This window comes from Hypanus sabinus, chromosome 11, assembly GCF_030144855.1.
Source record: "Hypanus sabinus isolate sHypSab1 chromosome 11, sHypSab1.hap1, whole genome shotgun sequence".
Taxonomy (NCBI): domain Eukaryota; kingdom Metazoa; phylum Chordata; class Chondrichthyes; order Myliobatiformes; family Dasyatidae; genus Hypanus; species Hypanus sabinus.
In genome coordinates, this window is record NC_082716.1 from 54,754,320 (window position 1) to 54,768,395 (window position 14,076).

Genomic DNA, 14,076 nt, shown 5'->3' on the forward strand with positions numbered 1-14,076 from the left:
AGGAGAAATTGATGTTAATGCCATCAGGTTGGACCCTATCTAGGCAGAATATGAGATGTTGCCCTCCACCCTAAAGGTGGGCTCATCGTGGTAAAGGAGAAGACCATGGACTGACATGCCAGAATGGGAATTAAAATGGTTGTTCTCTGGGGAACTCAGCATTTAGTGGATGGAGCAGAAGTGCTTGACAAAGCAGTCCCTCAATTTAGGTCTCAGCAATGTAGAGGAAGCTGTAACGTGAGCATTAAATATAATAGACAACCCCCAAAAGATTCGCAGGTGAAGTGTTGCCTCACTTGGAAGGACAGTTTGGCTTCCTGAATGGAGGCGAGGGAGGAAGTGAATGGGCAGGTGTAGCATTTCTCTCACTTACAGGTATATGTGCCAGGTGGGATATTAATGGAGAGGGACAAATGGACAAGAGAATCATGGAGGGAGCAATCCTAATGGAAACCAGCGAGTTGAAGTAAAGATGTGTTTGGTAGTAGGATCCCCACTAAAGATGTAGGAAGTTGCAGAGAATGATGTGTTGGATACAGAAGCTCGTGGGTCGGTAGGTGAGGACAAGAGAAACTCTATCCCTTTTAATGTGGTGGGAGGATGGGATGAGCACAGATGTCCAAGAAATGGAGAAGATGTGGGTGAGGCCAGTATCAATGGTGGAGGAAGGGAAACCCTGCTCTTTGAAGGAGGAGGACATCTCTAATGTCCTTGAAGAGAATGTGTCATCCTGGGAATAGATGTGGTGGAGACTAAGGAACTGAGAAAAAGAATAACAGCGTATTTTGCAGGAGACAGGGTGGGAAGAGGTATAATCAAGATATCTGTTGGAATTGGTGGGTTTATAAGAGATGCCAGCAGACAGTTTGTCTCCAGAAATGCGGCTAGAGAAATCAAGACAGGGGAGAGAGCTATCAGAAATGGACCAAGTCAATTTAAGGGCAAGGTGAAAATTGGAGGCAAAGTTGATAAAATTTACGAGCACAGCATGGGTGCATGGAACAATGCCAATGAAGTCCTCCAAATTCTGCTGAAAGAGTTGATGAAATTGACCAGCAAAGTTGAATAAAATATTTCCAGGAAAAAGACTGCAGTGACCAGAGCTGCTGGCTTTGTTGTCTTTTGAGGAAGCTGAGAAAATTTGACAGATGTGGTTAACTCCATAAGCTTGGATGGAATAAATAAGGAAGAAATGCTTCTAATGAGTGAGGAGTTGAAAATTCAAGGGAACAGATATAAACAAGTTGGTAAATGAATTAAAGTTGTCACCAGAAACAAAGTTTTATACTACTTGCAGTCAGGATTCGAAATTTGTTACTTTATAAGTATAGTTAGGAAAGAAAGATCCAACGGTTGCCACCTAAGCGGATAAATACTTGAAGGGCAATAATTACAGCATTGCAGCAAAAAGCAGTGAACCATGGTGAACACTGTATCTGCTGCGGAATTAAAGAGCCAAATACTCTCCATTTGTACAACTGCATGATTTCACAACATTTCCTTATGTGACCCTAATCATACTCATGCATAGAATATATGGCTCCGAAGTTATTACTTAATGAAGGGTGGGGAAAAAAGGAAAAACATACAAATTATTTTACACAAATATACAAAGATTAAAAAGGTAATTAATAACTTCTATGAGTTCACACACCTGTTTCCCCAAGAAGCTGCAGCTACACCATCTTTTACTGCTGTCTGCAATGTGCTGACTTTAATCGGTGCTGCAGAAGAACCTGAAGATGCTTGGGAAGGTGAATAATCTGAGTAGGAACCTGAGGAGCCACTGTTGTTTATTCTGTCACCCTCTGATTCATCTGTTGATTCTTAACGTACAATATAACATAGAAAAATCATTATCAAAAACAATTAATACAATCATATATGTTTTATATTGCTAAGTCTACAAATTGCATTTTGAGAAACTATTAGGGAATGTTATTTTTTAATATACACAGCCAGGTAGGAATTAAATAAAAAGCTTCATCAGAAAGTAAACCAGCAGTCTAGAAGAGAATTCAATCATTGTGTTTTGTCAAGTTAGGGTAACCACTCCCAATCAAAATGGTACTTAAAATACTTAGACTTTGTGCAGAGGAACACCAATTCTTTTCACAGTGTTGTAATCCCCATTGAAAATTTCAGGACTGTATGAAGTAACTCATGCTCACTGTTATCCCCACAATCAATCTCCTTGTTCTTCACTGTTGACTTTACAAATGCGTAAATGCAGTTTTGATGCATTATTGGTAAAACTCAAAAATCCATATTTTTAAAGAAGAGAGGAAGTTGAAATAAAATAAATTCCAGAAGGTAAATAACTGTATCCAAAAGACTAGTATTAATTCAATCCTCGGTTAACAAAAAGAACTTTGTTTAATGTGAAGTTTTTTTGTCTAATATTTTGCATAGGATATCCTACAGGTTTTTATAAATGGCCCTAAGGGTCATTTACAGATGAATGCAAGTATCTTGTTTTACTGATATTCTTTCCAGCTGTAACTGTGGCCTCAATACCTAAGCAGTTACAGTGTTAATTCTAGTTTCCATAAACCAGTAGCGGAATGAAATTAGGAATTGTTAAAAATCAGGAGTAGGAGTAGGCCACATGGCCCTTCGTACATGGCCCATTATTTAATATGACCATGGCTGATCTGCCCCAGCTTACTCTTTTGTGCGAGGTTCAACAAACTCTTCAATCCCAATCTTTCAAAAATATATCAACCTCCTCCTTAAGGATTTCCAGTGATCCAACATCCACAAAAAAATCCATTTTATCAGTATCTGTGAGAAGAAATTACTCTGCACCTCCTTATCTTAACTATGTCTTCTTCTTTAAAACACCCATACCCATGGAAACATTTTAAAAATCAATGTTGTCTTGCCCCTTTAGGATATTTTAGATTTCAATATGACCATCCTTATTCTGATAAACTTCCTTTTTAGCCATTTGGGTCAACCTTTGCACCCCAAGCATTAGCTGAGTGAATGTCTTCTAGAATGGTTTTAATGTTATTTCTGAAATAAGGGAACCAGAACTGGATACTGCCCAAATATGGTTTTAACAACACCTGTACAAAATTAGTTCTCTATTTATAAACAGGAACTGCCAACAATGAAGACCAGCATTCATATATGCCTTTTCATCTAGATCCTCTGATACGCCACCCATTTTCATTCTCTGTTTAGAGAATAGATTCCTCCTTCCAAAGTGCATTACGTCACACTTTAGTAAATTCCTCTTTCCATATTTTTCACTCACTTACTTACCCCACTTGACAGCACAAATGTCCCTAATGAAATATGCATTCCCACCTAATTTTACATCATTGGCAAACCTAGAAATCTTACAAGACACAAGAAATCCCCTCCTCATCAGCAATATAGATAGTAAATAATTTCAGGCCAAGGATTGATCCTTCAGACATTCTACCAGTTACACTGAGAAAGACCCTTTCATTCTGACTCTACCTTCCCTCTGATAACCAGTCGTCGATTCTTGTCAAGACACTGTTGACAATATTGCCACAAAACAACAAATTTCATGGCACATGTCAATGATAGTAAACCTCATTCTGATTCTGTGGCACTTTGCTAAATATCTTCTATAACCCAAATGTTCAACAGTACCGATTTCCCTCTATGAAGTCTGTCTGCTTTATCTTCAAAGAACTCTAGCAAATTCGTCAAACAGTCTCCATTTCATAAAACTATATTATTTTATGATATTAATCTTTTTAAAATAACTGGCTCTTTTTTTCTTGATCGTAGACTCCAATATCTTCTTCAGAAATACTGAGATAAATAGCCTAAGTTTCCTACTTTCACCATATTCTCAATTTTCCAATCCACTGACATGCTCCTGGAATTCAGGGATTTGTCTAGCTTAGCAAATCACTGAATTTGAGGCAATTTAGCTACATTTTCTCCCATTAGTTTTTTTAGTACTTTATTCTTCATGATAGGAAAGGAGATCTTGCATAATTCTTTGGAATACTTGCAGAGTCCCCTGTGGGTGATGCAAAGTATTATCATAAGTTATCTATCTATCATTGCTTTGTTTTCCCTCATTAATTCTGCAGTCAAAATCTGCAAGGGCCTCAGTTTTACCTTTCCCACCTCATTCTTCTATATCAATAGAAGCTCTTGTTATTGTTTTGATATTACTTGTCAGTTTACTCCAACAATCAATCGTCTGCCACCTCATTAGCTTTGTGTACTCTGCTGTTGGTTTCAGAACAAATCGCAGACCTCCCTTTTACCACATTGAGTGCTTTAGTAGTTTGAACTAATATTTTCTTTGACCTCTTTTGTTAACCACAGATGTTTCATCTTCTCAGTGTGTTCCTCGACCTAATTCAGGTCATTTTCTGCTGACTGTTATGAATTGTCTGCTGAAATACCTGCCACTATTCTACTGACCTATTCTTTAGCCTATTTTCCCAGTCAACTCTAGACATCTCTTCCTTCAGCCCTTTGTATTTTCTCTAATTTAAGTTGAGGACACAGGTTTTGGACCTGAGGTGTTCACCTTCAAACTATATCTAGAATCCTAAAAGTTGTGATTGCTAGTTCAAGATCATTTATTAATCTTACCTCTTCCCAGATGACTAAATATAAAATAAGCTGTTCCCAGGCAAATGTTTTGCATTAAGAAACATTCCCTGATGCACTCCATAAATTCCCCTTCCTCAATGTCCTCGTCAGTTTGATTACTACAGTCAATGTGTAAATTAAAGTGACTACTGATAATTACACTCCCCTTTTTATAAACTTTCAACATTTCTACCTTTGCTTTGACTTACCATGAGGCAACAATGTTGGGGCCTACAGATCACTTTCAACTTTGTTTCCTTCCCCTTGCTATTCTTTATTTCCACTGAAACCTACTCCACAATATGACTCATGGTACCTATGTATCACCACCTACCATCATATAGGTATCTTCCTCAATTACTTATGCTACCCCCAACTCCTTTACGATTTTAGAGCACTGAGTAACCTGGAAGATTGTGTTCACTGGATACATTCTGATGACGCATCTTAAACTTTGACTTTTATCAAATGTTATTCCCTGCACAATTTTCTTATATTATCTGTTCCTTTGATTTTCATTCACCCTTTCGCTACTTGCTGTTCGATTTCTGTTTGATTTATTAAATCTCGTTACTTGAGCCCGCTTATTAGCTTACAGCCTTATTGGCTATGAATAGCATACAACATTGGTGCAACTGATGTCCGATATATACTTATGATACCGGGGCCAGTGTCTTTTTCATTAATTGCCAGAGTTATCAGTAGTAGATTGAATGTCCAATTATTTATAACATTAATATGGTTTTAATTATCTGTTTAGTCAAGTGTTTCAACAGCAGGTTAGTCCCCACCACCTCCAATATTATGTTTAAGCTGTAACTCAATGGTTAGATTTCAACTAGAAATGGAATATGGCTCTAGATCATATAGTTTGGACAACACACATTATTGTAAAATAGAAATTTAGTCCATAACATTGCGATAGGGTTAGTGTTATATTTAACCCTACTTAAGATTTTAATCAAGGTATTACTATATTAAAAATATCTGAGGTGGGGAACCAACTGAACATTTGAATACTTCATTAACTCTAAGCCTTTATATCTGCAGGTGCTGGCACCAACCTCCTGCCACAAACAAGTCATAATTCTCTTAGTTAGGGTCTACAAACAGTATATCAGCACCATCATGGAATCTGCAGTGTTATTCTCAGATGGTATAAATTAATCTGGTTATCAATCTAATTTAGTGAATTTGTGATCACTATTAACTGTACAAGAGGGATGGGCTGCACATAGACTGGAGGGGTACCAATATCCTGACCAGGAGGTTTGCTAGTGATACTCCAGAAAATTTAAACTACTTTGGCAGGGGGTGGGAACCAGAGCACCAAGTCAGAAAGTGGAAGGAAGGAGAAGGTGGTAAATGCCAGAGCCAGTAAAAATAGGCAGAAACATAGCAACAGACATGATGGGATGGATAGTTTGAAGTGTGTGTATTTTAATGCTAGGGGTATTATGGATAAAGGTCATGAAGTTAGAGCAAGGATCAGAGATGGAACTATGATGTAGTGACCTGGTTGAGAGAGATACAGGAATGAGTGCTTAAAGTCCCAGGATTTCAATGTTTTAGAAAATATAGAGAGGGTGATGTAAAAGGGGAGAAGGGTTGAGTTGCACAGCTTATCGGGGAAAATATTATAGCTGCACTCAGAGAGGACATAATGGAGGGCTCATCCTCTGAGTCTATATGGGCAGAACTCAAAGGTAGGAATGATGCAATCACTCTGAGGGGATTGTACTACAGACACCACCAAAAGGCACCGGGAGATTAAGGAACATATGTAGAGATGATTAAAGAAAGATGTGAAAACAATAGGGTTGTAGTCATGGGGGACTTCAACTTCCATCATATAAACTGGGACCTTCTTAAAGAGTTTTCGATGGGACAGAATTTGTTAGTTGGATCCAGAAGTGTTTCTTAAATAAAAATGTAGATAGTCGAACAAGAAGACAGGCAGTATTGGAGCTGGTGTTGGGTAAGTGACTGACATTTCGGTGGTTCAGCAGTTAGGACCAGTGACCACAACTGCTTAAGTGTTGAGATAGCTATCGATAAGGATAAGTACAGATTTGTGGGAGAGTATTAAATTGGAGGAGGGCAAATTATGAGAGTGTTAGGCAGGAGCTCTCCCTCACTGGAACAGCTGTTTTTGGGCAAGGCCACATCTGACCTGTGGAGGGTGCTTGAAGGCAAACTACACAGATTAAATGAGAGGTATGTTCCAGTAGGAAGGAGGGACAAGGACGGCAAGGGAAGAGAACCTTGGATGTTGAAAGAGGGAATGAATTTAGTCATGAAGAAAGTTCATAAAAACCCTTGAGGATTAAAATGAAGTCAGAAGAGAACTCAAGATGTCCACTAGGAAGGGAAGAGGGGCAAGTAGGATTAAAGAGAATCCCAAGGCACTCTATACATACATCAACAGCAAGAGGATAACTAGGGAGAGGATAGGTCCACTCAAGGATAAAGGTGAGAACATTTGCTTGGATGTGGAGGATATGAGGGAGGTCCTTAATGAGTACTCTACATCATAACTTATTAAAGAGAAGGACGTGGAGGATAGGGAGATAAGAGACAGAAGTATTGATATGCTAGGGCATTTTGAGGTAAAGGGGGTGGCTGTGTTGGGTCTCTTAAAGAACATTAAGGTTGATCAATCCCCAGGGCCTGATGAGCTATACCCCAAATTATTGAGAGAGGCAAGAGAAGAGATTGCTTGGGGCCTTGACCAATATCTTTGTGTCCTCTCTAGCCACGGGCAAGGTCCTGGAGGACTGGCTTGCAGCTAGTATTCCATAATTCAGGAAGGAAGCCAGGGATAACCCTGGAAACTATGGACTGGTGAGTCTCATGTTAGTAATAGGGAAGTTATCATAGAGAATTATTTGGGATAAATTTTATGAGCCTTTGGTAAACCGTGGCCTAGGGAGAGCCAGCATGGCTTGGTGCAGGGCAGGTCACATTTTACTAGCTGGATTGAATATTTTGACACAGTGATGAGGGTGATTGATGAAGGTAGAGCCACAGTTGTTGTCTACATGTACTTTAGTAATGGATTTGACAAGCTTCCTCATAGGAGGCGAATACAGTGGATTAAATGCATGGCATTGATGGCAAATGTGTCATTTGCGTTCAGAATTGGTTTGCTCTGAGAAGAGAGGGTGGTGGTTGAAGGGACTTAATCTTGTTGGAGGTCTGTAATCAGAGGTGTTCCGCAGGAATCTGTACTGGGACCTCTGCTGTTTGGCATGTATATAAATGACTGGATGAAAATGTAAATGGGTTGGTTAGTAAGTTTGCATATGATATGAAGATTAGTAATGCTGTGGATAATGTAGAAGACTGGCAGAGAATATAGCGGGATATGGATCAGTTGCAGATGTGGCAGATAGGATTTACGCAGACAAATTTGAAGTGTTGCCTATTGGTAGGTTAAACGTAAAGAGACAGTGCACTCTTAAGGGGAAGATCCTTAACAGTGTTGCAGAGCAGAGGGACCTTGAGATCCCTAGAGTGTTAACATAGATTGATAGGGTGGTTAAAATGCCTTTATTAGTCAAGGCATTGAGTTCAAAAGCTGGGAAGTTATGTTGCAGCTTTATAAAACTCTAATTAGGCTGCAGCTGGAGTATTACAGACAGTTCTGGTCGCCCCACTATAGGAAGGATGGCAAGGCATTTGAACGAATGCAGAAGAGGTTTACCAGGATGCTGCCCAGATTAGAGGGCTTGTGCTATAGCGAGAGGTTGGAGATAATTGGGTTTGTTTCCTCTGGAGCGGTGGAGGCTGATGAGAGATCTGATAGAGGTGGGTATATAAGATTGACAGACAGTATCTTTTCTCCAGGCTTGTAATGTTTAATGCCAGAGGACAGGTATTTAAAGTGAGAGGGTTAAATTCAAAGGAGATACTGGGACAAGTTTTGTTTTTTTAACACAGAGAGTGTGGGTGTCTGGTATAGGCAGTCTGAGGTGATGGTAGATGGCACTAGGGATTTTAACCATATAACAATCACAGCACGGAAACAGGCCATCTTGGCCCTCCTAGTCCGTGCCGAAAAGACATTTTAAGACATGTTCAGATAGACACATGAATGTGAGGGAAAAGGTAGGACATGGACACCGTGTAGGCAGAAGAGATTAGTTTAGTTGGCCACTTGGTCACTAATCTGATTCAGCACAACACTAAGGGCCTGCTCCTGTGCTTCACTATTGTTCTATGTTCTAGTCGCTCTGCTATCATATTGTACTCCTCTAAGTAGTAAGAATCGTGATGCAGCAACACAGAATATAAATTAATTTACCACATATCTTAGACCATTTGATAAAAAAATCCTAGGCTACACAGCCGTATGGTAAAAGATATAACATTACTTTTACAATCTTTTCAGCAATTTTTTCCCCCAAGAGAAATGTGCGAAGTTGGGAACCCAAAGATCGTATTCTCTGTACAAACAAGATGATTCTCTCATTCTCATTTCGTCCCACCAAGATCATCCCTCAAGCAACATCCCTGAATGTTCTTGCTCTCCACCAGTTGGCACCATACCTTTCTTCTCTTTACCTAACAGGACAGCTTTGGGCTTGAATAGTGGAGTTTCGGTAAGTGCAAGTCGCAGTTCTCCCATTCTCAAATCATTTGGCGACTCACCTAATGATCTCTGTGGAAGACAAATGAAGCAGATTTTTCAAGAAAACGAGTCGATGCAATATATAGTCTTGCCTGTGACTTACTTTGTTTTTATTATCATTTTAATTCTTTCCTCGAGCATTTCCCTGAGGTGTAGTATGTTTCCACAACTTTATTCAAGCTGTTCTTGCTTCTCAACAGACAATGAATGCTAGAGAAATTTTTGATGTATCCAAAGCAGGTAAGAAATTTGGACATTTGACGATATTTCATAGCCAATACAGTTAGTTTTGTAGTGAGTTTGATGGCATGCTTACACCCCATTCAATTGGTTGCCCATGGGTAGAATTTAGCAAACTAGCAAAGAAAATAATATGAAAGATAAATCAACAGATAAACCTGAATGATAAATAGAGATTAAATTATTTTAAAATTTCATTGATTACCTCAAGCGTAGCTTCTTTTGTTGGCACTGGCCACTTATGTTCATACTTCTCTTTTATAGCATACTCTATACTTGTGGCACCTGTTGAATTTTCAGTAGATCCTTCATGGTTATGCTTTCCTACTAAGTGCTGAACAGATTTCACCATATTTTTTAGGTCTTCTGGGTAAGGGGTAGGATAGCGCTTAAGATTTATTTCAGCCTGAAATGGAAAATTGAAAGAAATAAATGTAATTGACCGGAAACTTCTTATTCAATAAGGTTACAGATGGCCATCAACATTATAAATACAACTAGCCTATTGTTTTCTCTCTATGAATCTGTGTTCATTTTACAGCATACATTACCATTCTTCCTCGTACTATCAAATTAATCACATTTTCAACCAGTTTTCATCTGAATCAGTTGGGATGCAAGCAGCTGTCTACTATCTTACCCACGTGATATTTGTCAGTTATAAACTTGTAGCGGGAAAGAAATTATAAGAAAAACTGTTTCCGTGACACACAGCACAACTCCTCCTGCAGTTTGGTGTTCAATTAGCAGGAGTAAATCTTAATAATAAATGAAAGCAATATCAGCAGTAGTGAATAATGCTTCTTTAATCCACTTTTGAACTACTGACAATGTTGAAATTTAGTTGTAAGGTTTCTTCTCAGCAGCTAAGCCAAAATCAGATTACTCAGCCCAAACTAGAGACTGAGTTAAACTCCATAACTAAAAAAAATTAAAGTGTGCATGTAAGCAAGGAGACAGTGGTGGAGCCAAATAAAATAACATTTTTTAAAAGAAATTATGTCTATGGCTTTCTATCCAAAGTTATATAGATAAGAAAGAAATAGGTATCATAGTCTTCAGCGACAAAGTGGGTTGAAAGGCCACTTTGAAATTTCTGTGCTGTACATTTCTAAGAAAACTGCTTTTCAAAGGGTGTGATAAATTTTGAAAATTAAAAAAAAAATAAAACAGCTTTAGGGACCAATGCAATGAGATGTTAGTGCCCAAAAGTTGTACAGATGAATTTGCACACCTTCATATTTGGCAAAATTTAAAACATAAATTAAGTACTCTCAGCAATAACCTTGACATTGCCAGAAGCTTCCTCATCTTCTTTCTTCTCTTCAAACTCAAAAGCAACTTGCATACGCTGTTGCCTTTGTTCTTCCCACAAGGTTGGATTGAAGCTATCGCTGTCAGAAGGGAAATCTACTAGAAATATACAAACAAAATATAGAAAATATTGTATATATATTATAACATCATGATAAATATTACAATGAATAATATCTAAATTGTCCTTTTTTCTCTTTTTGAGGTTTGAACTCTTATTATATATTCCATGGGAAATCAACGAAGACAATCTCATTTAACAATTATTGACTAATATGGCTCACAGGTACCATTTGCCATCTAGTGATTAAATCTCCTTAATTTTGGAGGATGAGAAATTACAGGCAAGACTCACTATGCTCAGAGTAGGTTGGTGCCTCATTCCTTCACACAGAATCCAGGCAGAAAAATATTTCCTAGGACTTGAGTGTGCACAAAAATCAAAAGACACAATCCAAGTTGTGGCTATTTAGTATTTTCATTCTGAAATGTGCACACAAATTTTTAGACTGTTATTTAGCTAAAAAGACATCCTTACTTTTTTTCCTCTTTCTTTATTAGCAGTGTTGAATTAAGCTTTAATTGCCCTGGGGCTGGCTGCCAATGAAGTATTTGCAGACACGTGTAAAGAACCACAAATAGAACGACAGTGGATTCTGCTTAACTGGGCCATCAGTTAATCACAAAACACTTATGTGGACAACTCTGACAGAACAAAAACTAACTGAGAAAATAGCGAGGATTACCTTTGTTTATTTGGGAGAATATGCCACTTAATTAGGGCTGGACACTGTTGCATTGTTTTCTATCAGTTGTGTGCAGACACAGTGGTATGATTTGAGTGAACAGTTTGCATGTGTCACACATGTCAGTTGTGTGCATTTGTGTTTAAAAAGCAATGATATTTGCCACTGATGGTTGGCAAGAAATAAGCAGTAAGACAATTCAAAACAGTTTTGCTCGCTGCCATTTCAAATATTCAGACTTGGAAATGCCAGAAATGATTGGGAGTGAAAATCAAATGTTTTCACTACTCCAGGTTAGGAACTATGAAGAATTTGAAGACCTTGACAATGATCTTGAATGTTATCCTTGGTCCCCTCCAGACACTCAGCTCTCACCCCAGGCTGTTTGCATTCGACAATGGCCACACCTCAGTACATTGCTTTGATAGGCAGCCTAAACCAAGCGAGGGTAGCCGGTGGGTCTCATACCCCGATGATACGGAGACATGCCTGTTCTGCCAGGTGAACTCAGCTCTGACAGGCAGGCTGATTGAGATCTACACTGAGATCTGATGGCTAGGAAGGAAAGTGGAAGGTGAAGGGAATAACGAGGCACAGAAGAAGTCTTGGTCATCCACTGCAACCAGGGAAGAGCTCAGTTGTGACATCCACTTGACCCAGACCTGGACTTCCAAGGTCAAGGGAGTGGAACTGTCCCCGTTCCACTTTAACAATTCACCTGCACAGGTTACTGTTTGGATATGATGGCCAACCAGCAGTAGTATTGATAGTGATCTAACTTGTACAGCTAGTTGAGGTAGCTGCTTAACCAGAACAAAATACACTGGTCCTGATGTTTCCCTATTAACTAGAATCCAATGTATTTGTTTGTGTGCCAGTAACTATTTCAGGAAAGAAAGTCATCACTGAAGTCTATTTCTGCTGTCATTTGGTCACCTGATCTATTCACCAGAAAGTCACAAGATATTTTTCAAAAAAGATTCTCTTCAAGAATGCTTTAGATATTTTATCTACTTAACAAATCAGTAAATTAGAAGTTCCAACCTTTGATTGGAAAAAGTCAAGCAATTCTATTACACTTTTCACAACCTCAATGTAACCAAAAGTACATTCCAGCCAAGAATATTCTTTCTTTGCGGTCACTATTACAATGCAGGGATCAGGAAGCTAATCAGCAAGATTCCACAAACAGTAATATGATAACAGTGAGAGATTCAGATCTATTAGCAAAACAATGAGCTTCTCAAAACTTTGACAATTGTAAATAGGAAGCATTACAGAGAGATTGTCCTTAAAATGTTACAGAATAGTTACAATGGTCTAGAATTTACTCACAGTTGAAAGGTCCCATGTCCCTAGCTCATACAGTCATTAAACCCCCACTTAACTCTACTGGATCAGCTATCAATAACCTCCTCAATGAAGCAAGCTCCAACCTGATTGGTAAATTCCTGTACAATGCCCTCTAGATGTCAAGATCATCATACAGTAGAGCAAAAAATACAAGAAATCTAACAGTAAACCCAGTAAGCCACACCTGGGGGAGCCATTTTGGACCTTCTACCTTCACATGAATACTGGAATTTCAGGTGCTCATGGACTTAAATGTCAGTAAGTCCAGGCAGAACAACTGGCATTTCTCAATAAAATTCAGGCTCTTGTATAATCAAGACTTAATCTCTCTGCAGTATAATGGAGCTGACCTCCAAGAGAACCACAACCTTGTCGTAGGGTTTGGAGACTTGCATGCCTCAATGACCTGGACAGCTATGCTGGCTGGAGTCGGGGCTTTGTGTTCTGGCTCTTGGTAAGGTCACCCATGCCAAACAGGTCGAAGGGTAGAGGCCAGAATAAGTGTGGTCCACTGGTCCTCCAGATTTCAGGTTTCTGCTTAGAGCTAGCAACCCTGATTGGTCTAGAAACAATTGTTTCAGAAACAGCAATGAAGAATCGTCTATACAGACAAAGATGAAGGATCTTTATTGCTTCCTTAAATGCTAGTGGCATAACATGTAGCAAGTAAGTATAATGGAGCTGAGTCCACTGAATTCATTTTAATATCCAAGGCATTGCAAGCTTACCCGTGTCCTTTGTCCCTCCTTTGTCTACAGTGGATAATCGAAGTATGAGTTTACATATTCTGACAATGACCAGTTGCAATGTAGCTCCAAGCTACCTAGTTTGCACTAGCAATGCACCTGGCATGTTAATCTGAAGGTCACACAAAAACATCTTTTTCTTTCATCTGTGGAGAGGCAGGAGTGCTCAGCACGTTATCTGATTTAATTTTTTGTCCCAAAGTAAGAGATCTGGAGTCCATAATTGAATGAATTTGAACCCAAGTTTGATTACTGTTATACTTTGGTAGATAGAAAAATATCCAACAAAATATTAAAATTTTTAATTTGAGAACAAGAGTATAAATAGAAATTTAGGTGGAACTTTACAAGTTGTTGGTTAGACTAGATTTGGTGTGTTGTGTGCAATTCACTAGAATGAATACAATGTGGATTCAACAGAATGCTTCTGAGAATTTGATTATGAAGC

The 14,076-nt window shown here is 38.7% G+C and overlaps 1 protein-coding gene across 3 annotated transcripts in view; it reads right to left on the reverse strand.

Annotated features, from left to right (window-relative positions):
* Window positions 1–14,076, reverse strand: part of lrrc7 (leucine rich repeat containing 7) — a 247,808-nt gene that overhangs the window by 77,175 nt on the left and 156,557 nt on the right. Inside the window, exons 14-17 of one of the 3 annotated variants that reach the window (XM_059983603.1) lie at window positions 10,755–10,879; window positions 9,675–9,875; window positions 9,148–9,259; window positions 1,655–1,775 (exon numbers count right to left, since the gene is read on the reverse strand). In XM_059983603.1, the coding sequence (XP_059839586.1) occupies window positions 1,655–1,775; window positions 9,148–9,259; window positions 9,675–9,875; window positions 10,755–10,879 (559 nt within the window). Of the gene's footprint in view, window positions 1–1,654; window positions 1,827–9,147; window positions 9,260–9,674; window positions 9,876–10,754; window positions 10,883–14,076 lie in introns of all 3 variants that reach the window. The other 2 variants (XM_059983601.1, XM_059983602.1) reach the window with 2 other exon arrangements.